Consider the following 22888-nt stretch of genomic DNA (forward strand, 5'->3'; position numbering starts at 1 on the left):
AGGAGCAGAGCCTCCAGTCAGTGCTCAGGGTCCACACGACCCTCGCATCTTGCTCATTTCAACATCTGGATATGACATCATTAACATCTTCCCCACTATTAACGAAAATTAAAATGTAACTAAGTACATTTACTCATGAACAAGTGTGCTAATACACTCTGAGAAATAAAGCTACTAACTAGACCTATTTTGGAACCTTAATTTTTATGAGTGCACACACTTTTACTTCTCTGAGGTTTTAAATGCAGCACACTATTTCCGCAGTGTGATATAAGTTGTTCTTGCTGAAACTAATAATAATAATAATAATAATGAACTTTATTTGTATAACAACTTTCATACAAAAAATGCAGCCATATGTTTACAAGAAAGAAATTACATGCACCAAGTGCTTTAAATCAAAGGACATAAAGACATAATAAAACCCAGCTGAAAAATAAGATAAAGAATCTGATTATGTCCGTTACTGTAAATAAATGAGATGAGGAACAGAGTCACAGAGAACAGACGATCTATTGTTTTAAGACCACTGGTATTTGCCTGCATGAAGGGTCTAGCTGACATTTAGAATAATATCACAGAAGAATTTTTGCACCCTGCCAAAAGGGAAATGTGATATGTGATGGAAAAGCGTCTGGTCTCTATGAATTGTTAGTGTTGTATAACAAAGACATTTGGCAACATAGCCGGATGACACAATGTTCAAACAAGTATTAAACTGCAGTTATCCAGAGCATACAGATCTCATGAAACCTTTGTTTCTTTTCCAGCTCCAGCTAAAGACATCGAGGCAGCGTTTCATCCCAATGGTGAGAACATTTCCAGTTCTCAATTCAGACACATTCTGGCACATCAGCTTATGTTGTAGGAAGTTGCATGATAAAAGTGTGGGTTCAGGCCAGGTATAGGGACAAAAACTCCTGTGAGATGCCTACCCATATCTCGGGAATGGTAATAATTAGAAATCTCTGATTGGGTGTGCCTGCTTTAGTAGTCCCATCATGTGCATCAAGTTCCTGATCTGTGAATGTTTGAAGAAGTTTTAAGAACTTATTTAAGTTTAAGTAAGTTTTAACGTATGAAAAAGTGTTGGTTGGGATTAGGTATGGGATAAAATTTCCTGCTTGACACCTGTCTAATGGCTATATTTTAGCAATAGTAATAGTTTAAGACCCCAAATTTGGTGTGTGTGCTTGTCTAGTCGGATACATCGTGTGTGCCAAGTTTGGTCCCCATCGGTTAATGTTTGCAGAAGTTGAATTAGAAACTGTAGGTTGGGATTATGTATGGGATAACATTTCCCAGTGGACACCTCTTTAATAGCCATATCTTAAAAATGGTAATAGTTAAAGGCCCCAAATGTGTGTGCTTGTCTAGTCTGATAGTCTATACGATCAGTTAATGTTTGAGGAAGTGAAATGAAAAAGTTTGGAATAGGATTCAGCCAGGATACAATTTCCTGTTACCTGCCTAGTGGATATATATTGGAAACAGTAAAAGTCAGTCTTTAAATTTGGTTTGCATGCTTGTCTAGTTCCAGAGACTGTGGGTGCTAAATTTGGGTGTGATTGGTTAAGATTTAAGGAAGTGACTTCAAAAAGTGTCTGGGGTTCAATTAGGGGTTAAGAAAAAAAAAGCTCTGTACGGCAGGTCTTCTGATTTATTAACGATGTTTCTGGCAGTGTGAGCTCAGTGTTTGTGCAGCTCTGCAGAGCTGTCCTGCAGCCCGCCAACTTCAACACATCAAAACACACCTGCTGACCTGTTAAATCAACAGATCGCAGACAGTTTCATCGTTTGTGAATGTGAATGTGCATGTTGGGTGCAGGAATATCTGTCAAACAAAAGTAAGTCATTGATAACATCTGTCTCTCTGCTCTCTCCTGTTTCGACATCATGCTCCTCTGTCTCCTCTTTTTTCCGCCATCTGGGAAATCCACCAGCTTTGAAGGTAAGAGTCTGGCGCTCCACTGACTGTGAAAAGGAAATCCTGATTAGCAGACTCACAGACTGACTGATGACTGATTTTTTGTTATTTCTGGAATTTTACAACATTTTCAGGGCTTAAGGACACTTATTGGATTTTAGGATATTTATGGATTTAAGGGTGTTTCCTGGATTTTAGGAAATTTCTAGGATTTTATGTTTCTTTTTTTTTTTTTGACCATATATTTATTGTTTTTGCAATACAGCAACACTCAACAACATCCACAACCATAACACCCAATCAAATGGCAGTAAAAAATAAATAAATAAATAAATAAATTAAATAAATTAAATAAAAATAAATTTGCACACATTGTACAAACAAACAATCAATTAGTTCAGAAGAGGCAAAAATGAAGAAAAAAAAAACAAACAAACAAACAAACAAAACAAAACAAAAAAAAAAAAAAAAAAACTAAGCAGACCACATAAATATTAATCAGGGTACTGTCTGATGTAGATGCACCAAGGAAATATTAAAGATACATTTATGTAGACAGGCATAATGTTCCACATTTAATAATAATAAAGGAAAGGAAAAAACAAAAACAAAACAAAACACCTTTTCAAATGTCTGTGACATCATGCACTCCTGAGAACCAATGAGGTATTATTCCATTGTCCTATTCTTCCACTGTCTCCTCCATGTCTCCAGCTCTCAAAAGTTCCAAAAACATTTTCCAAATTTCATAAAATTCAGAAGCCTTCTTTCTGATAATATAGGTCAGTTTCTCAAGAGCAAGGGCTGAAGTTAAGTTGTTTAGCCAGTGAGTAAAAGAGGGGCAACCAACATTTTTCCAGTATAGTGCAATACAACGTTTGGCCTGTAGCAAACATATAGGTCAAATCCATTTTTCTTTTCTTTACAAGATAGAACACAGTTATCTGGATAGATGCCTAAAATGCATAGCTTAGGACATAGAGATACAGGGGATGTCGTAATTTGAGAGATATACTTTAAAACGGAGTTCCAGAATTTTTGAATCTCTTCACAATTCCACAAACAGTGATATAGAGTACCTTGATGTTTGTTACACTTATAACATAAATCAGGTATGTTAGGGTCAAATTTATTTAACTGTACAGGAGAGATGTATGCACGCATTATCCAGTTAAATTGTATCATTCTTAATCAGTGTTGATAGTTTGAGTGTGTATTTTTAAACATATTTTAGTCCATTCACTGCTTGTTATATCTTTTTGTAAGTCTCGTATCCACTCCTGTCTCTTACTGTCAGAGTTTTCTTTATGATTTTCCACTATCATATTATAGAACTTAGAAATCAGTCTTTTGCCAAAACAGTTTTTTGTAACATGGGTTTCTAGAATGGAAAGTGGAGGTTGTTGAACTGAATTGTTTGTTTGCCAGAATAAAACTCTAAGTTGTAAATACTTAAAAAAAATGTTTTTATGAATATCATACTTTACCTTTTAAGTCATTAAATGACATTAGAGTATAATCCTTGTATACATCTTGAAGTTTCACTATACCTTTATTCAACCATGCTTTAAAACCCATATCATTTTTTGCTGGAGCAAAGCGATCATTACCCCAAATGGGGAAAAACAGGATAGCCCTGGAGAGTCACTCTAACAGTTTCTGAACTGCATTCCAAACAACAATAGTGTTTTTGATGAAAGGATTAGTGGTGCTCTTATTTAAAGTTTTAAAGGAAGCGGAAAATAGATAGTTATCCAGTGCTAATCCTTTTGAGCTAAGCTTTTCAACCTCTAGCCAGGGCAAGTGAACATCTTCAGAAAACCAAAACATTGTGGCCCTAAGTTGCGCAGCCCAGTAGTACCATTCTAGGTTTGGTAGTTGCAGCCCTCCCTATCGAAGGCAAATATAATAGTGACAGTCTAAGTCTTGGCTTTCTATTATTCCATATGAAATTAGAGAAAAGCTTTCCGGTCCTCAGAAAGAATGAGGGAGGAGGGGCCAGTGGAATAGACTGGAACTTATATAGAAATTTTGGTAGTAAAGTCATCTTTATAATGTTTATCCTTCCTAGGATAGAAAAAGGCAGTGTTATCCACCTAGTAATTTCCTCTGACACCTCCGCTAACAAGGGATCATAGTTGGCTGAGCTAATATTGTTTATTTTTGGGGTAATTTGGATGCCCAAGTATTTGAATCCTTCAGTGGCATTCACAAATGGGTGCGCTACAGGGGGGTTCTTCCTCTCCTTAGCATTCAAGAACATGATAGATGATTTTTCTCTGTTCACTTTGAATCCAGAGAAGGAACCAAATTCACCAAAAAGCTCTAATAGAGAAGGAATCGATTTTGTAAGATGTGACAGAAACACAATAGTATCATCAGCGTACATTGCTGTATTATGTTCTATGCTTCCAGTCATAATACCATGAATTGAGGAGTGTGATCTAATGGCTATAGCTAATGGTTCCAGGATTTTATGTTTCTAAGACTTGAGGACATTTGTCAAATTTTAGCACGTCTAGGACTGTTGGAACTTTCTTGGATTTTAAGACATTTCTTGGATTTTCTGATGATTTTTAAGACTTTGGAAAAGGAATAATTTAATAAAGGAAGTCTGTAGAATACCGATTATAGAAAGAAATGCAACTTTTCTGAGGTGGAATAGTAAAAAAAAAAGACAATCAGTGATGGTTTAACCATTTGACACCTGAGCAAATTGGCTTTATTACCTTCAAAATCATGGAAAAAAGGCAATGAGCAACAAAAGAATAAAGATTAAGCACTGGAAAAAGTGCTTAAAAACGATAATAATTGGATAGCATAATTTTAAATATGCAGTTATGATAAATATAAATACAGTTTTTCACATTTTTTTCAAAACATTTTCCCTAGCTTTTTAAAAAAATATTTTATAAATCTAATAATTTCTTGCAATTTGTAAAACATTTCTTAGCGATAAGCTCATTGCCTTTTTTCCCATGTTTTTGAAGTAAACTGCACCAATTTTGGCTCAAAGGTTGAAATACTTGTGAAAGTCATCTGAAAAAAGCACAAGCTGTCACTCAAGGTTTCAGAGGGTTAACTCTTTAAAACCTGGATGGACATCATTTTTCTTGGTCAGCACTGAGTACTTTTGCAAGTACTAAAATCTTTGTCAGTAACTTGGTAAGAAATGTCCCTTCAATTGTAAATAAAAAAAAGAAAAGAAAAGATGACAAGAAAATAACTTAAAACTTAAAAAGAAAGAAACAAAATAAGAAAATAGTGACTAGGGGAAATTTAAAAAAAAAAAAAACTAGACATATAATTGTTATAATTCTATATTTAAAATTAGATTAAAGTCAAAGTATTGCTATTATTATTCATATTTATTATTTTTATTTTGGTTTAGAAACCTTTTTTTCAGGCCTTTTTCTCTTTTTTGTACCTTTATTATCTTTCCCTTTTTGGTGTTAATTTCAGGTCATTTTCTCAAAAACTTTTACCTTTTTTTTGCCAGTTTTTGGGTAATTCCTTGTTAATTTGCTCATTTCCTTCCTTCCATTTTTTAAAGCAATCAGCCTAATTTGCTCAGGTTTCAAAGGGTTAAAGATGTGAAGTTTTGTCAAAATCTGGCGATACAGCCTGAACTCAGAATTAGAAAGGGACTGGACTGAGGACGTTAATGGAGACCTTGTTTTCACGCTGTGTCTCTTGTGCTTCCTGTAGCAGGCGGGCAGCGAGGGCGAGCTGTGCCAGGCGGACAGTCTGGGCTCAGCAGGCAGCAGCAGCACGCTCGCGTCCTCCGTCATCGAGGTGGAGGCCGAGAGGAGCGAGCCGGGCCTGACGTCACAGCTGCGGCCAAACCGAGAGGAAGAGGTACTTTACTGTGATGGGACGAGGTGTGACAGGATGTGATTTAGGTTACATCAAATTTGTTTCAAATTAGGTTGGACTTGACGTTTGATTTGATTGGGTATCAGCGTCAAATAAGGCCTGCGCGGATGTACGCTTGGATATTGAACTCAATCTGATCAGCCCGTACTCATTCAAAAAGTCCGCTACGAAATACCGATTTCGTAGTGATTTTGGTGTATGATCGAGCCGCCTTCATGGCGATGTGGTGTTTTAATACGCCGCTGGACGGCACCTGCCACGGCAGCATGATACGTGGGTTGGTGGCTTCAGGTTGAAAAGCTGTCTGTAAAAACGTAATATAAGGAAACAGAGGGCATAGGGCGGATTAGAGGGGCGTTTGATGGGTCCGGCAAATCCCGAACTTTCACCTGGTGTTCGCCTCTCATCTGAATGTGATGTTTTTCTGTACATCTCACCATGTGCCAAATCCTAACCGTGTGCGTCTTTTGACTTCCTAGCGTTGGCTTCCATGTGCTTTTGTTGTTCAAACATATTATTATATTATAAATAAATAATATCCATTCGCGTTTGTAGCATAATCCCCAGTTTTGGTGGCATCACCCAATCTCAGAAAATCCAGGGACAGGCTGCGGAAAATCACCAGTGTTTGGGGGCTAAAAAGCTGCTGGAAACACATTAGTGACTTGCTCAAATTCAACTGGTTTTGCTTTTTATTGGTCTTGAGTCGCGGTATGCAGCTTATGATATGATGAGTATGAAGAGTACCATATTTGTGGTTTGCAGAAATGAACATTTTCTTTTGACAACTGGGCTGCGTTTTGACCAGCATTTTTTTTTTTTTTTGGCTAGGTCTCATTATAAAGTCGTCAAATACCACCACTTTTGCAGCAATTTCTGCGTCTGGACAGAACTGTTCACGGTCTTAAGATACCCCACCAGACAGCCGGCAGCATAACGTGGACTATCGGTATCAGTTGAAAACGCAGCCAGACAGAACCTGTCGTGTCTGCATGATATGCAGCTGCAGGGTGTCACATTAAAACGCTGCCATTGACAATGTTAAATAAGGAGCACAAAGGTGCCTGAAGGGCAGGCGAGAGGGGCGGTGGATGGATCCAACAAACCCCGGACTTTCATGCAGGAGTCCATTGTTCGCTTCCCATGTGAATGTGATGTTTTTTTGTCCTACACCTCACCATGTGCCTCCTTCCCCTAATCCAAATCGTTTTCCATTGCTTTAATGAGGAGGAAGAGGATGAGGAGGAGCTGAGCACCCTCAGCCCTCCCCCCACTCTGTCCATCACAGAGGAGATCCTGGAGTTCATCAACCAGAGCAGAGCCAGAGAGGGACTCACTGCCATCCGTACTGACACAACAGTGAGAATACACTAAACTCTATTATTATTATTATTAACCCTTTAGGGTTGGTGCATTTTACACACTTTTCATTCTTGGTTTTTTGATAATTGTGTGTCTGTTCATGCATGTGTCCTAAATGTAGTCCAGATTGTGTATTTGAGTGTAATCAGTGAATTTGCAGCTCAGCTCCTACAATAAGTCTAAAATACACTGTGGAAACTAAATAGTTAAATTCAGACTGTTCAGGTCCAAAAATGCTCCATTGAAACCCATTCAAACTGACATTTTTGATCCCACAGCCATCAGAGCAGAAAAACAGGACTTGTATTATTTCTGGGTGTCATTCTGGGCTTTTGACTCTGAATTTGTCATTTTGACTATTTTCCACCTGATGAGGTCATTTTGACCATATTTGGTATATGGAGGAAATACATGCTATTTCCACTAGGTGACCTGTCACAGTCAATGTAGCTGCTGATCACTGACATATCCCAGACTGTCAGCAGCTACACTCACACACTGACATATCCCAGACTGTCAGCAGCTACACTCACACACTGACATATCCCAGACTGTCAGTATAATTTTAAAAATCTACTCAGCATGCAGTATATTGAAAATAATTAATTTTTTGTGTTTTTTTTCTTTATCATGACAAAAACTTGGCATTTAAAAGGTTAAAAATCTAATGGATGAATATTTGCAAGTCATGATTAGGACTGATGTTGGTAAAAAAAATAAAATAAACTCAACTTTTAACTTTTTCTCTTGGTTTTCCTTTTAAATCTAGACATTTAAAGACACTGTTGTCTTACTTTTCTTCCAGGAGCAGATCCTGGATCAGCCCAAAGAGAGCCAGCCTCCATCTAACCAGACCAACTTCACCTGCCCACTGCCCCCAGTCGCCTGCCCCTCCAGTCCTGACCAAGGACCCACGATGCAGCTGGAGCAGGACAGAGCAGAGACTGAGAATGACACCTGCCTCCAAAGTCGACCCGGTGGTTCTGAAAAGGAGGAGCAACCTGACAATGAGACGACTACAAATGAAGAAATTACAGATGCAACAAGTGAAGAGGAAAAGGGAGTGGAAGTGGATGTAGAGACGAAAGGAGAAGTTTTGGAAAAAGAGGAGAAAACAACGGATGAAGGAGAAGGAGAGAATATTATCCCGGTCCCAACATCACATCGTCACCCCTCCGTCTCCGCAGAGGAGGAAAGAGAGAACAGCAGGGAGGAGGCCAACACCTCCCCCCCAAACCTCCTTCATCACCCCCTCCAGAGATGCCAGCCACCGGCGAGAGGATCCCACCTCACCAAGCGCGACCGGAAGATCATCGAAAAGATCCGGAGTTACTACGAGGCTGCAGCCGAGGCTGAGGAGGACGAGGCAGCGGAGGAGGAAGACGAACATGGAGAGGGAGCCGCATCAAGGAGGAGAAACAGTTTCTCACAGATCCCATCCGGCCTGGTGAAGGAGTCGGTGTCACGGTTTGATGTGAGCGGCCACCAGGGGGAGCCAGAGGGCGGACCATGCAAGTGTGACGCAACTGAAGCAACCGACAGAGATCAAGAGATGGAGTCCTGTTCCTCGACTGGTCCCATCTCTACCCCAAATCTGCTCTCAGAGAGCGACGGACAGGCAGATAAACCAATCAGCTCGTTGGATTTTGATGCAATTTCAACGACTTCAGCCGTGATGGAAGACAAGGAGACTCCAAACCAAGCGGGTCTGGATCTGCAGTCGAACCCAAACAGGCCCGTTGCAGAAGAAGTTGAGATGAATGGAAAACTATGCAAAGGTCCATCAAAGGAAGGACTGGAGGACAAACAGGAGGACAAAACGAGTCTTGTGGCTACTGGGGAACACGAAGAGGGACCAAAACAGTGCAAACACAGAGAGGACATGATCAAAAGCAGCGCTGGAAACCAGTTTTTGATCAATGGGCGTGAACCTAACCAAGCAGGCCCGGCAGAACCAACCGGGAGCAACAAGGAAGCACCGACATCTCTGCCGTCTACGGAAATAAAGCAAAAAAACGAGACCAAAACTCAGTCCACTTGGACTAAAACCAAACAGTCCAAGACCAGCGGGAACCTCGAGGGTCTTCCCAGTCAGATAAAAGTGGGCCGATGGTCCCGCCACTCCAGGATTGTCACCGCCAACCGAGTCTTGTTCGAGAGCATGGGATCGGACGTAACTGGTATTCGGTTATTTGAGGCCAGTCCCGTAGTGGACCCCATGCTGATGGAAAACTCGGAACGGATTCTGAACAAGGTCCAGACCATGGCCCGGATGTACAGTGCCAAAGCCAGTACCATGAAGGTCCCACTGCATCAGAAACGAGCCGGCACCATGCAGAACCAATTGTGGAGCTCAATGTCTGGACACTCAACTCAGACCCAAACTGAGAGCAAGACACAGACCTCAAATAAGTCCCGGACGGAAGTCAGTCAATCTAACGTCCACTCAGAGACCAAATACAGAACCCAAACTCATGCCGAGACCAAAGTTCAGAGACAGACCACAACACAAACTAGGCAACAATCGCAGATACAAACTAAAAACCAAATGTGGAGCCAGACCCAGTACCAAAGCCAGAACCAGACCAGGACTTACAGCCAGGATCGGACCCAAACCACAAGCCAGGAGGACCAAAGAGCCCAGGAGGAGAAAACGATAAAGAGAGCAGAGAGCCTGACAAACGGTAGGTTTCTATAACTTCAACAATATTTCGCTCTTGAATAAAAAAAAATCATTAAGAATTATGCATAACATGGAACCCAGAGAACGTAACAGGCTTTTTGTTACATCCGGATTATTTAAATTTAAAGATTTAGTTGAGTTATAGACATTATTATTCATGTCGGGGGAATTAAGGGCGATTTGAGTTTTTGAAATTTGTTCATCTTCTGTAAGCTTTCTTGACATTAATTTAAAACATTTCTGTGTGTATATATATATATATATATATATATATATATATATATACATATATTTCTATATGTTCTTCATATATTAATAGCCAATTACTTTGCATGGTTATTTCCTTCTTTTTTTGTTATTGTTTTTGTTTGTGTATTTATTTCCAGGTAATTTTCTTATAACTTTTGGGCAGTTTCTTTATTCCTTGCTCATTGCCTTATTTCCATGTTTTTGAAAAAGATCCAGCCAATTCTCTTGAATTAAAATCTAAAATTAAAATAAAATGAAAATTAAAAGTGGAACACCAAACTCTGCTCAGTTATATTTTGTCACTGAGGTATTTATTTATTTTCTGTCGTTTATTTCCAGATTTCCGGGAGACGGCGGTTGCTCCCTGTGAGCCTCTGCTGTTCGGTCACATGTTTGTCAGAGAGCAGCTGACGCCGGATTGTCACCATCAGACCAACGGATTCACCCTCTCCAGGCCCAGGGACTTCATCTCTGCCGTGACCAAAGAACGAGACTCCCAGAGCTCCACCGCACCTGGGGATCCTCCACTCGCCTCGCTCGGAGACGCGTCAGCCGTTCGGGTCGAGGCGAGCAGCTACGACCCCCGACGCCCCTCCGCCGACCCGTCGCAGACTTCATCCAGACGTCAGAGCTCCGGTTTGTGCTGCTCTTCCAGTTACAGCCGCTCGACGCCAATCGTGAACGGGGAGGTTTATTCGAGTCCTGAAGAGGCCGAGAAAAGAGAGAGGTGTGTGGATCATTTTACACCCGGATCGACCTCACTTTTCTTTTCCCAACAAGTACTTAAACCTCTAAATATGGAGAGAAAGGCAGGAAATGTCTCACACATCGCAGAAAATTAGTAAAAGCTGACAAGAAAAAAAAAGATATTTATATACATATTTTAAGGGGGGAAATAAATAAAAAATAGGGAAAATGTCCAGAAAACTATATTCATAATTATTCTAATTATATATTTAAAATGATGTTACAGAGTTGTTAATATGTTCAAAGCATCTATTTCAGGTAATTTTTAGGTAATTTTCTGACAAGAAAAAAAAAAGAAAAAAAGCTTTTTATTTGAAGAGGAAAAATTTAAAAAAGGAAAAAAGTCCACAAAACTAAGTTTGTAATTATTATAATAATACATATAGTTAATTTATTTATTCCTGTTATTTATTTCTATTTATTCCAGTTATGTTACAGAAAGAAGTTATATATAGCCTGATTTTTAAGATTTATTTTTTTGTGAGGGGGGAAGGAATCATTTTCTTGTGTTTATTTACTTTTTTGTGCTTATTTTTAGTAATATTTATGCTTATTTTTGTAATTTCTTACTTATTTTTCTTGCTTATTTTTGGGCCATGTCTAGCTAAGTTGCTCATGTCCTCCTACCTTGTTTTTGCAAGAATTTAAAACAATTAGTTGAAGTTTCAAAGCTTTAAGTCAGGATGTGATGTTAACCTAACCATTAAGTGTTTTTTTGTTGGTTTTTTTTTGTTTTTTGTGCCTAAACTTAACGACACATTAAACACAGCATTGTTGAAACAAAAAGTTTCAATTAATCTACATAAAAAGCGAACAAGTGGAAATGTATCCGTGGTTTCTAACATTCATCTTTTTTTTTGGTTACTGGGCTGCTTTTAAAATGTTTAGATCTTACTAATAAAGCAGTATTTTCTGAATCTTTACTGACTCACACATCAGAAACTGCAAATTTGGCAAGAGAGTGCAAAAGCTTTTTGTAGAAAAATCTACACACAAGTTTTTATGTAAGTGTGACTGCAGCATCAGATGCAGTTTACTGATTTCAGCACAACATCCTTCATGTGTATTATCATTTTTGTGTCATTTTCCAGTAAATATTTTACCTAGTGACTCTTACAGTCGGGGCTTATGCTGTAAAGACGCTGTTTGATTCTCCTCCTGGTTGTTTGCAGGTCGGAGCTGGGTGGCAGACGCCCTGTTTACTCAGTCAGAGAGGACTCGACATGTGTAAACATCACTAACCAGCCAGCAAACTCTGAGCCAAACATCTCTGCTCCCAGCATACCACAGTGGGACATGTCCAAAGATGGACATGTGCAGGACAAACAGGATTTGCCCGCTGCCCAAGATAAACATGCACCAGAATGTGGCATTTTAAGCACAGATGTGACGAGCGCTCCTGCAGGGCCTGGATACCTGATCCGCACTGGAGTCACGGATGGAGAGGCATCCCCGGGAGAGCTGGTCCTGATTATAGCATCCGCACACGCTCAGGCCCCGACAGAGCACCACAGATCCACGGGGCCGGACCTCAGAGAGCAGGCCCAGAGGGAAACGCCTCACCTGGTGGAGGGAGGCGCCACCACCGGGGGGGTCTCTGTGGCGTCAAAGAAAGATGAAAGCGAGCAGACGACATTCAGCGATTCACCTCAAACCCGGATGATTCTACAAGGTTCAGCAGTGGTTTTTACAGAAGACACATCTCATTGCAGGTCCCCCGGAGACCTGCTCACTCCACTGCACCCCTCACAGGTCTCCAGTCGTACAGAAACCCCAGAGGATCACCGAGCACAGAGTCCGTGGTCATCGCTTCAAACTTCAGAGTCAAATCTGGCCCGACCACGTCCTGCGTCAGTGCAGTCTGTAGACTGTCTGCCGACGTTCACCAGCCAGAGGCCGCAGCACCTTCCGTCTGCTATCAGCAAACAGGCTCCGCCTAACTCCAGGTATGTCACCGAAGATTCAAACACACTGACTTTAGAGTGGGTCGTATTTTGTAGTTAGCATCAACCTGGTTCCCTCGTCCAAAACTTTGCTGAGGTAAACACACGTAAAACACACTTAGGTAATGCGGTTGGGGGATTTACTCTTTTGTGTAAATGCCTCAGCCGGACCTGAACTGGCCTTTGCGTTGTCCCACACGCACCATAGTCCCGTGCTTTTACACGGAGGTCGAACAGCATCAATTCGTAGAAAAATTCCAGGAAAAAACAAAGAAGAAAACAAACCAAGACGATGGTACCAAGTAAAGCGTAGAGTACACACAAAATGTGCAACACCGAAAAGTTATCCATTTTTTCAACGTTCGACACGCAACATATGTATGCTGCATTTAAACACCTTTCACATGCATTTTGACCTCTGAAAGCTGAAAAATGGTTTGTTTTCTTTCAAAATACAGGAAAAACAAAATCAACAACTTCGCAAGAAATATCCCACAAACTGAAAAAAAAAACATTTTTTTTTTAATTTCACATTTTTCTGTAATTTTCTTGTAACATCTTATTAATTTCTGAGTTTCACCAATCAAAACAACACAAAAACATAACAGCAAGTTTTTGTTTATGAAGGCACAGAAGTGTGTGACAAAATACCTCACATTAGCCAAAAACAAATTACTGCTTAAAGCCATGCAAGACAGTTCTCTTATGTTTTACACAAAAGTAAAACTGTTTTACACAACATGCAACATGGTGGTTGAACACTAACAAACATCCTTGATTGACAAACCGGAAAACACACCCAGAGAACAGGAGGCACAAGTTGACAAGAGATAAGTCAGCGTGACAAAGGCTTCCACGTTTTTTACGAGTGCACCAAAACGTACAAGTTTTTTAACTTGTAATTAACAGGTAATGACCTCACCTGCAAGATGACCATTTGTTCATCAATTATTCACCCCATGTTACTTTAACGTCATGAAGAAAACTTTCTTGCATGCCTCCACGGTCAATCTGAAATCTAAAAAAGTTTTGGCATTTTCACTGAAACCTTAATATTTAAAACATGTCAGTAAAAACAGTCTCATGCACAGACAAGTTTCGGGCCTAGGCACATACATGGGCACATGATGCAGTTTTCAGGCACGCTGTGGGTGTCGCTCATGGGTCAAGTTTAGTAAATGATGCATGTGTTTGGAAAGTTCTGCACAGACGACTGGGTAAACAAGACTTGGCCTGAACTGCATGAGTTGTGTGAGATTTTTTAAATAGATGAACTTTTGCTTTTGTTAAATGTGGTCCTTGTTTAGGACAATTCATTAAGAATGATTTTTGGATTGTATGCTCACCGTGGAGACATGCTCGTAAAACAAAGTTAACGTGACATGCTGTAACTGATATGCAAATGGTCATTTTGTTGGTGAAGTATTTTTTTAATTATGCATGTTTATTGGTAACATTAGTGTAGTACAAACTAAGAACAGGTTTGTTATTATCAATGGAACAAGTTACCTTTGGTTTTCAAAGTAATGTAATTTTTTGAGACAGGGACAGTGCACAATGAAACATTAACTTTATATAAAACAAGGACAGATACATTAAACCAGGTTCTAGCAGAGCTGCTGTTTCCCGCCTGTAGTTTCTGGGCGGGTTATGGAATAAATAAATATATAAATGACAGAATTTGATTAAATTAAATACAAAACATCAGTTCATAAAATGTTACAAATATTATTATCCTCCTCAAGAAAAATCTAAAATTTGTTCAAAATTGCAGCTATAAAAAGTAGTCCACAGTCATTCCCGCATCCTAAAACCAGTCTGCCCCCCTCCCAACCCCCAACAGGCACAAGATAAAATAATGTAGATATGCATAATGCTGCACAATCCCAAATCCTGAACCTCCCCCACACTGAATGAGAATAATGAATTATCCTTCCAAATTTTTGCAAAAATGCTTGCATTTCTCACTTGCTCATGCATTACAAAATAACGCATAAAACATTGCAAAACAGTAACACTTTGCTGTGGAAAGATGCTGAGGAATTAGGCATTTTATGTTGCAACAATTAAAAACAAAAGCTAAGAAAGATAGTCAGAACTCATAAAGCTGTATGTTGAACAAAGAATCTCCTCAGAAGGTATAAACCCGATCCTAAACCCTGGCCTAAAACAAAACAACCCAAAAACCCAACTCCACCCCACACGTTTTGGACGTGAAAGTAAACTGCCACCATGCAAATGATGTTTGGCCCATTGTTTTGTGTTTTTAGCACATAAACAAATTCTGAATGTTAAAAATGAACGGCTGTGGCTGTTCAATCGGACTGCAGTGAGATTGATTTAGTGATAAAACAAGGTTAAGTCAGGCCAAATGTTGTTTAAAGAATGCGCCGAAGGGTTTCTCCAAACTGTAAGCACGTTGTTAAGGCCAGAGATTAGTAACACCAGAAGAATGTCACCTTGGCTCATTATCTGCAGAAAACTTGCCTTTGGCCACACAAAACTGGCTGTGCTTTAGCGGCACTTCAACTGTTTGTGTGTGTGTGTGGCCAAAAAGCAAATTAAGATTTTCTGAGCCAGTGGAAAATAACACAAATAGCATCGTACAAACTCAAAGCAGCTGCAGTTGGTATTCCTAAAAATTTCTGCCCCTTAAATGGAGATCTGAAATGCTAAAAAAAAAAAAAAATACACTTATTTTTGTCTTTTTCTGTTCTGGATGACACCTCTTGTAATCACAGAAACACTAAAATATACTGCACACGATTTTGGATTTTCTCTTCAAAACATGCATAGACAAGAGTTAGCACATAATGCAAACTCTAGATGTAAAAGAAGTGTGTAGAGTTATAAAGGTAGACATATCAAAATGCAGAGATTAGGAAAAACCTCTCCCAGCTCGTATCCGCCCAGCAGAGACAAAACAGGCACTCTTTGTTTCGAATTGGAAATATTTCAAAAACTACATGAAGTGTAATTAATACCTGTGTAGAGAGCACCTGGTGCAGAGCAACAGCAAAAGTTCCCATGTTGGCCATGCTACCACATAAATGACTCTTTTTAAAGCCTCTGGGAACCCAAATACCATTAGCCTCAGTCCAAATTTGAAATAGTCATTTTAGTTTTTTCAGTTTCCTGAAGCTGGGTTGATTTTGACGTGTTTATCCCCGATTTATATCACGTAATGATATCCTGAGGCAAAAAATGTTTCAAACAAACAAAAGCCACAAACAAAAACAAGATGCCTTAAAGTCATGCATGAAAGACAGCTATCAATTGATACTAATTTAACGTGTCAAAGTGGAATTTCTCAGCGCTCCTTTCATTACTGTAGACGTTACCAGATGTGGCACGCCCTGTTTACCAGTTAACCCTACGGGTGCATCCCGGCTCGTGTTGCATGTTCAGCGTTATGCTGACTGTCTGCTGAAGTAATATCAATAACAAAGCATTCAGTAAACTCACCATCCAGTGACACAGTGAAACATTTTTTAAGTTCAGAGGTCATGTTTAGAAACACGATGAGTGCCGGAGCGCACTCTGGCACAAACTGGCCCGGTGGTAAATTTGGAGCGCTCCTGGAATGTACCTTTCGGTTATTTAGAGCACGGCACGGTGGCGAAATGTTATAAAATTTTAGAAACGCCCTAAAATCCTTAGAATGTCCAAAATCTGAGAAATGTCCTAAAACCCTGGATATGTCCTGACATTGACAGTCAAAAAAAACAAACCCAATCCTAGGAAACGGCTTAAAAATGTCTTTTTTAATCTGTGTTTGTCTGTCAGGTCCAGGGAACCAGACCAGCAGGACTCACGATGCCCCAACAGTCCACCATTTTCCAGCCTCCCTCCAGGCAGCCGCCCATCCTCCAGACCCTCCAGCCTGATGGAGAGAACAAACCCAGCCTTTGGCACCGCCGGCGAGGACGCAGAGCTCCCCACGGCCCCTTCGGCCTTCAGACCCAGCCTCAGGCACCGCTCCCCTTCCCCTGTCAAAGCTCTCCCTTCCTCCTCGATCCGAGCGCCTCCCTGCTCCTCACCGTTCAGGGTCGTTCCAGCATCTTCTCCCACCACTGTATCTGCGGAGGATACCTCCCTGAACACTGTGTCCAGGGCTCTTCCTTGTTTTTCTTCCACTCCTTCCTCTGTGAGGGGTACCTCAGTGCAAGCTCCTCCTGCTTTTTCTTCTTCACCTTTCCCTGCTTTCACTCCCTCCTCCTCCTCTTCCGGGAGGTCTTCATCCATAAGAGCAGGTCCTCCTTCCTCCCCTACGCTGCCTTCCTCTGTCCGCTCTCCCCCGTGCTCCTCCCCCATCGCTTCCTCCTCTGCTTTCACCAGATCTTTAGCTGCCTCCTGTATTAGCCAGTCCATCAGTCAGAGTATGGCGAAAAAGAACAACGCCCTGCAACAACCCGTAAACGCAGTGAACCAAAGCCCCTCCTCCACACCTTCTTTACCCTCCTCTCATCTACGACAGCGCTCCCCTTCACCTAAACTCCCTCCCAGTCAGCAGGGCTCCGGCACGCCTGCGTATGCTCAGCTAGGATGCGCTAAAGACGGGTACCAACATCCAAGGGGTCCGTCGTCCTCCCCGTGGTCCACTTGCCCTTCGCCGTCTCTCATGCAGTCTCCAACTCTTTCCCAGCGCTCCCCTTCCCCATCTATGATTCTGCCGCATTCCTCCCCTTCCCCTCGTCCCTCGTTCCTTCACTCCAAATCTGACTCATCACAGAATGCAAACAACAACAACAACAATAATAACACCATGCATAATCACGCCATCAGTAATGGCTGTTGGTCAGTTGGTCCACAGAAGGTGCCACTCGGTAATGGTAACGCCACAGTAATGCAACAAACCCACGATCCTCTCTGGACGGGGTCGCACAACCGTGTAGCTCGGCCTTTTTCTGCATCCGAGCCAAGCTCACGAGTTCAGTCGCCGTCGCCGTCTCCCTCTCCAACTCCCACTTCGTTTACTCGCCTCTGCTCCCCACCTCCTCAACATAATTACTCCTCACCCATGGCGAACAAACCCCCCCATCCTCGGAGCACTCGGGTTGGAGGTGCGAGCTCCCATAACCCACTAGGTCTCACTCTGGAGCTACCTAAGACCTCTTCTGTGCAGTCTTACTTAAGCCCTCAGATCCTCTCCCCGCCTCCTATTGGCGTGTCTGTGAATGTTTGGACAAATAACGTTGCGGCGCCTCAACCTAGAAACCCGAGACAAGCTTCTTCCTCTGCTTCTCCTTCCTTTTCTTCCTCAACTGGCTCACCAACATTGGAGAACGCCACTTCCTCTTCTTTTTTGCGGAGTTCCAGGGCGTCCTCTCCTTCTGCATCCTCCCAAGCTACCCTCCGCAGGTCTTTCTCCTCCAACCTGGCAGACAGACCCCCTAGTCCTGTCCGAACCCCTAGCGGGCTGCGCCGCTCTTGGGTTGAAAGCAACCGCAGGTCTCTTGGTTTTAGTGGTCGAGCGTCTTTTGACCAGCAGGAGTCGTGTCCAACCAGTCCGAGGAGTGGGTGGTCCTCGTACTGCAGCTCGCCGTCCTGCCTCAGCCCTCGCGCTGGAATTCAATCCCCACTGTCACCCAGCAGGCTTACCCCAGGGAAGGGCAGCGCTGGTGGGCAACATTTCACCAGCGTCCCCTGGCCAGATGTGCGAGAGCTTTCAAACAAATACAACGGAACTGACAGCCTTGATGCAAGTACTGCTTCTACGATCATCACCTCCTCTCCTTCTCCTCTGTCCTCGCTGTCCCACACGCTCCTCTCCTCTCCTGTTTCATCACACGGCCAGACAGAGTGGGGAGACCTGGAGTTAGAGGAGGGTAACTGTCGCAGCCAGCTGATCTGCGCCTACGTTGCCCGGCCCTCATGTGATCAAAGCCTCTCGTCTTCATGCATGGTTCTCTCCTCCTCGGGCGTCGCCTCCCCTCCACCTGCCCCCTTCCAAAACCACAACTACCAATCCACACCACCTCCTGTACCCACAGTCCCTTCTCCATTGCCTTCATCATCACCGCTACCTTTTGCCCTTTCATCTCCGACCAAACAAGGCAACCAGAAGACCAGTTACGCCACCACGGTCAACCTCCAGATCGCTGGAAGTGGCCGCATTACTTCCTTCAGCACCGCCCAAGTCAGCCTGACTCAAACCCTGCAGGGTGGATCCGGAGGACCAGGACAGGGACAAATGACGAGAAGAGTAAGCATCAACGGACTTTCACACCTTCCTCCCCCTCTTTCTCAGAACTGTCACAGACTGTGAACTAAAAAAGGCACCTTTCTTTCTTTGGATTACAAGACAAGAAGGGCCCAAAAAAGGCAGGTAAAGGAAAGAACAAGACATCAGTGAGGTGCACTTGTGCATTTATCCAAATTAAGCACCAGAACTTGTGGCTTCAATAGTCTAGTCAGCGGCCAGACCTCCAGAGCTTTTCCCCGGTTTATCGTGAACCTTTTTTAACTCCATGAGTCCGCCACGCTGAAAATAGCAGATAGCAAAGGATTGGGTACTTCAGTTTAGGGATGAGTTCACCTCTGAGGGAAATAATGAATGTTTTCATCCATATTCCACACTGATCCTCTCCGTGTGGTGGGATCAGATGTAACGCGGACTATGCTTCAAATCTTCCGAACAGATGACCTTCCACGAGTGGAAATCCTACCTGCACACGGCTCGCATTTTTCAGCCCGGGCCTGTGACTTTGAACGGATGCTAACATGATTGCTTTTTGTAAAAAAAAAAAAAAAAAAAAAAAATTAAGAAATATATGTTGCCGTCGATGAAAATGAATCACTTCACTGTGATCGTGCTGGATGAGCACTCAAATTGCTGAATGTCCACCGCTGGATGTGATGTAGTAAAAAAATTGGATTACACGCCTGGTTTCGCAGCGTCGAGCAGTCAGACGTCCGTTTCTTGTTCAGTTCTCCCGTCTGAACGGCTCTGGACTCTTACTGTGGATGTGACGACGTCTCGGAGGAACAACTCATTTTACACTCGTCGGAATAGATGGCGAAATTAGTAACTTTAAGCATTTTTGCTAAACCTGCAATAACAGACGATTGAAGGTCAAGTGTCCAACCAGTGCTGTATGCAATCACAGTTACTTAATGTATTTTTTAATTCTTCTTCTTTTCTATTGTTGATCAAACATCATTTAAGGCTATTTGGGGCCAGTTTTTAAGGTTGGTGGTAACTGTGGATATTAATAATCTATCTTTTAACCATTATTATTCTTTTTTTATTTTATTTTATTGTTTATTTATGAAGTTAGTCTTATTCTCTTTGGCACTTATTATCCTTAAAGTAATGATGGTATTTTGCACAGTGTCCTCAGCTCTTGGGTGCGTGAACCAAATGTGTGTGAGAGAGAGTGTGTGAGTGTGTGTGTTTGTGTCTGAAAATGACGCGTCTGGTAAGTTCTCCTTTAACTTCAGACCAGGCCAATATCTGTGTTTTTAATGCTGTCTGTTCCCGTTTTGATGTATTCAGCTGGTTTATCGACTGTACGCTCTCTCCTGTCGTTGCTGCCCTTCAGAAACCTTGAGCTCCAAAAGAAAATTAGGTGAAAAATGCTGCCTGATGAAATATTATTAACCCTTTGAAACCTGGATGCACATCAGTCATCTTGTGTTCAAACCACACAAACTGTTTGAGCCTTTGAAACTTGAGCGTATTGATTTGATGTCTTGAAGGGGTGACAAGAAAATGACCTACGCATTTTAAAAAAGAGGGGAGGATTGTCAGAAAATTATCCCAAAAAAATAGGGAAAAATGTCCAGAAAATTATATTTATAATAATTTTATATTTGATCATATGGTAAAGAAAAAATAACAACATCTATAAAATAAATACTTTTTTTTTTTTAATTTTCAACACTTTTGGGTCATTTTCTTGTTTATTTTTAATTTTTAATTTTTTTCTTAGATTCAGATAATTTTCTTGTAACATTTTTCCTTTTTTTTCTTTTTGGCTAATTTTTTCTTGTTAATTTGTTAATTTGGTTTCCTTCTTCCTCAAAGCGATTTGCTCAGGTTTCAAAGTAATAATGCATGAGGCTATATAGTGTTTAAATCTTATTGTTTATCAATAAAACTTTCCCAGATTTTTAAAAGAAGCAGATCAGATAAAACACAGTTTTCTCCTAGATTTAACGCCCCAACGTAAAAAACCCGACCTTTTCTGGGTAATAGAAAACAGTATTCACACCATTTACAGTTCCTCTGGCGATGAGCACGGCTTCAAAAATGCTTCTAGCAGCTGTTTTTACATGCACAATAATATTCCACTGTTACTCTGAATGTGACAGTTTTCCAAATTAGACGTTATTCCAAACATTTTCCAATTGAGACGTGGCACGTGCCGGTATCATTCGGGTCAGCGCGCTCAGAATATGTGAACCAACCGGGGTTTTTCCAGTTTGTGACGCGCGGCCTCGTTTACGGACGGTTTTGTGTTGCGCACAAACCTTTTCACCAACAGTTTGCTCATCAGGGCTGTGGTCGGACTACGAAAAGTGACCCATGTAACCGCGAGCACGTATTTTGTGTATAACCCACATTATCAGTGTGACCGGTGCAGAGTAAAGAGGGACGGATTTTAAATCGCAAACGTCCGTGTAAACACGAAGAGGGTGGCGGCAAGAAAAACACTAGACTCTAAGATTTGTTGTCAGCATGTTTCTTTTCCTAAACCTGACTTACGTAATTTAACCTACGTAACTTAATTTTCCTAAATTAAAGCTACGTCACTTTCCTAAACTTAGCCTACGTAGCTTTTCATCTCGAAACCTAACTTACTTTTCTTTACTTGTGTAAACCTCACCTGCATAACTTTACCGTCCTAAAATTAACGTAAGTAGATTTACTTTCCCAAACTCAACCTAACGTAACGTTTTTTAAACCTGATCTACGTAACTTTACTTTCCTAAATTTAACCGTCTTAGCTTTACTTTCCCAATCATAACCTAAGTAACTTTATTTTTTTCTAAACCTAATCTACGCAACTTTACTTTTCTAAACCGTCGAGTATGGTACTTAATGCCACGCCATTGTTGGACGCTAATCGTTAGATATCATTCGAACTGTTGTACGAGGATTCGTCGCTGGGGTAGAGATGCAAGTCCGAAGAAAAAGTCAACATTTCTGGTCGTGAGAAGAAATCACTTCTACTTTTCATGATCATGAAACAGGTTTTCAGACAAAAGCAAATATTGCAACGGCGACCTTTTGTTTTGATATTGCAACACCAGCTGCACGTAAATGGTAACGTTATCGAAATGTTTATTATTTAATTCGACGTGAACAGCTCAGTGGGAAGATTGTCTTTTTTCTAACGCGGACAAACACTGGATTATTTTGTGCATGTAAACATAGGTTTATAAAACTGAAATTGTATTTTTTTAAATCCAATCTAATTTTCCTCCAATTCTTTTTCAATTCATCATGAACACAAAAAAAGCCTTTTAAACAAAAATTAAAACAATCGAAATTTTGAAACATCGGGCTGTAAAAACACGTGGAGGTCAAATTGATGCAAAAAAATAACAAAGGTGTTTCCTGCAGGGCGCTGGTGACAAAGTGGAGAGATCAATATGTTTTTTGGGAACTGGTGAAAAGGGAAATATTAACTAAACCCTCGTAGAATCAGAGATGTACGGAAATAAAGGTATGTGGTGCATAATCAAAACTCCTCATGTTTTTTATTTAATTTGAACTTGTACGTTTGCTCAAAGTATCCAACTACGAATCGAACTTGGATGATAAGAGAGTTTGAAGTAATCATTTTCATTGACTGTTTTCTGTTTTGAACTCTGTGCATACCTCCATGGTTTGTTTTGTTTGTTTTAAAATCTCCTCCCGTGAGTCCACGCCCTGCCCGCAGCTTTACAGGCCGGCCACTTTACTGATTTATTTAGTATTTTTTTACTGTTTATCTTTGCTTCCTGCCTCCACAACAGATAAGAGAAATCCAAAAAGAAAACTCTGCCTGCTGCGGGCATCCTGTTTGAGAATTTTTAAACAGCTTCAAACACTGCTGCAGAGTGAACTGTTAATTTATCAGTGAGTTTGTGCTCTGCCAGTATCTTATCTTT

At 41.2% G+C, this 22888-nt stretch overlaps 2 protein-coding genes across 5 annotated transcripts in view; both read left to right on the forward strand.

Moving 5' to 3' along the window:
* plekhg2 (pleckstrin homology domain containing, family G (with RhoGef domain) member 2) overlaps window positions 1–1813 on the forward strand; it is a 107800-nt gene extending 105987 nt beyond the window's left edge. For 3 of the 4 annotated variants that reach the window (XM_088078458.1, XM_088078459.1, XM_088078460.1), the window contains exon 14: window positions 771–1813. In XM_088078458.1, the coding sequence (XP_087934584.1) occupies window positions 771–868 (98 nt within the window). In that variant the 3' untranslated portion in view covers window positions 869–1813. The remainder of the gene's footprint in view (window positions 1–770) is intronic. The other variant, XM_088078457.1, reaches the window with a different exon arrangement.
* On the forward strand, window positions 1002–22482 carry LOC121942819 (uncharacterized). The gene is made up of 8 exons (XM_088078313.1): window positions 1002–1023; window positions 1689–1951; window positions 5636–5785; window positions 7034–7162; window positions 7971–9849; window positions 10437–10824; window positions 12017–12790; window positions 16574–22482. Exons 1-8 carry the CDS (start codon window positions 1002–1004, stop codon window positions 19053–19055), a joined length of 6087 nt encoding a protein of 2028 aa, XP_087934439.1. The 3' UTR covers window positions 19056–22482.
* Window positions 22483–22888: the final 406 nt, after the last annotated feature.

This window comes from Plectropomus leopardus, chromosome 6 (genome assembly GCF_026936395.1).
Source record: "Plectropomus leopardus strain MGB_pleo_1.0 chromosome 6, ASM2693639v1, whole genome shotgun sequence".
NCBI lineage: Eukaryota > Metazoa > Chordata > Actinopteri > Perciformes > Serranidae > Plectropomus > Plectropomus leopardus.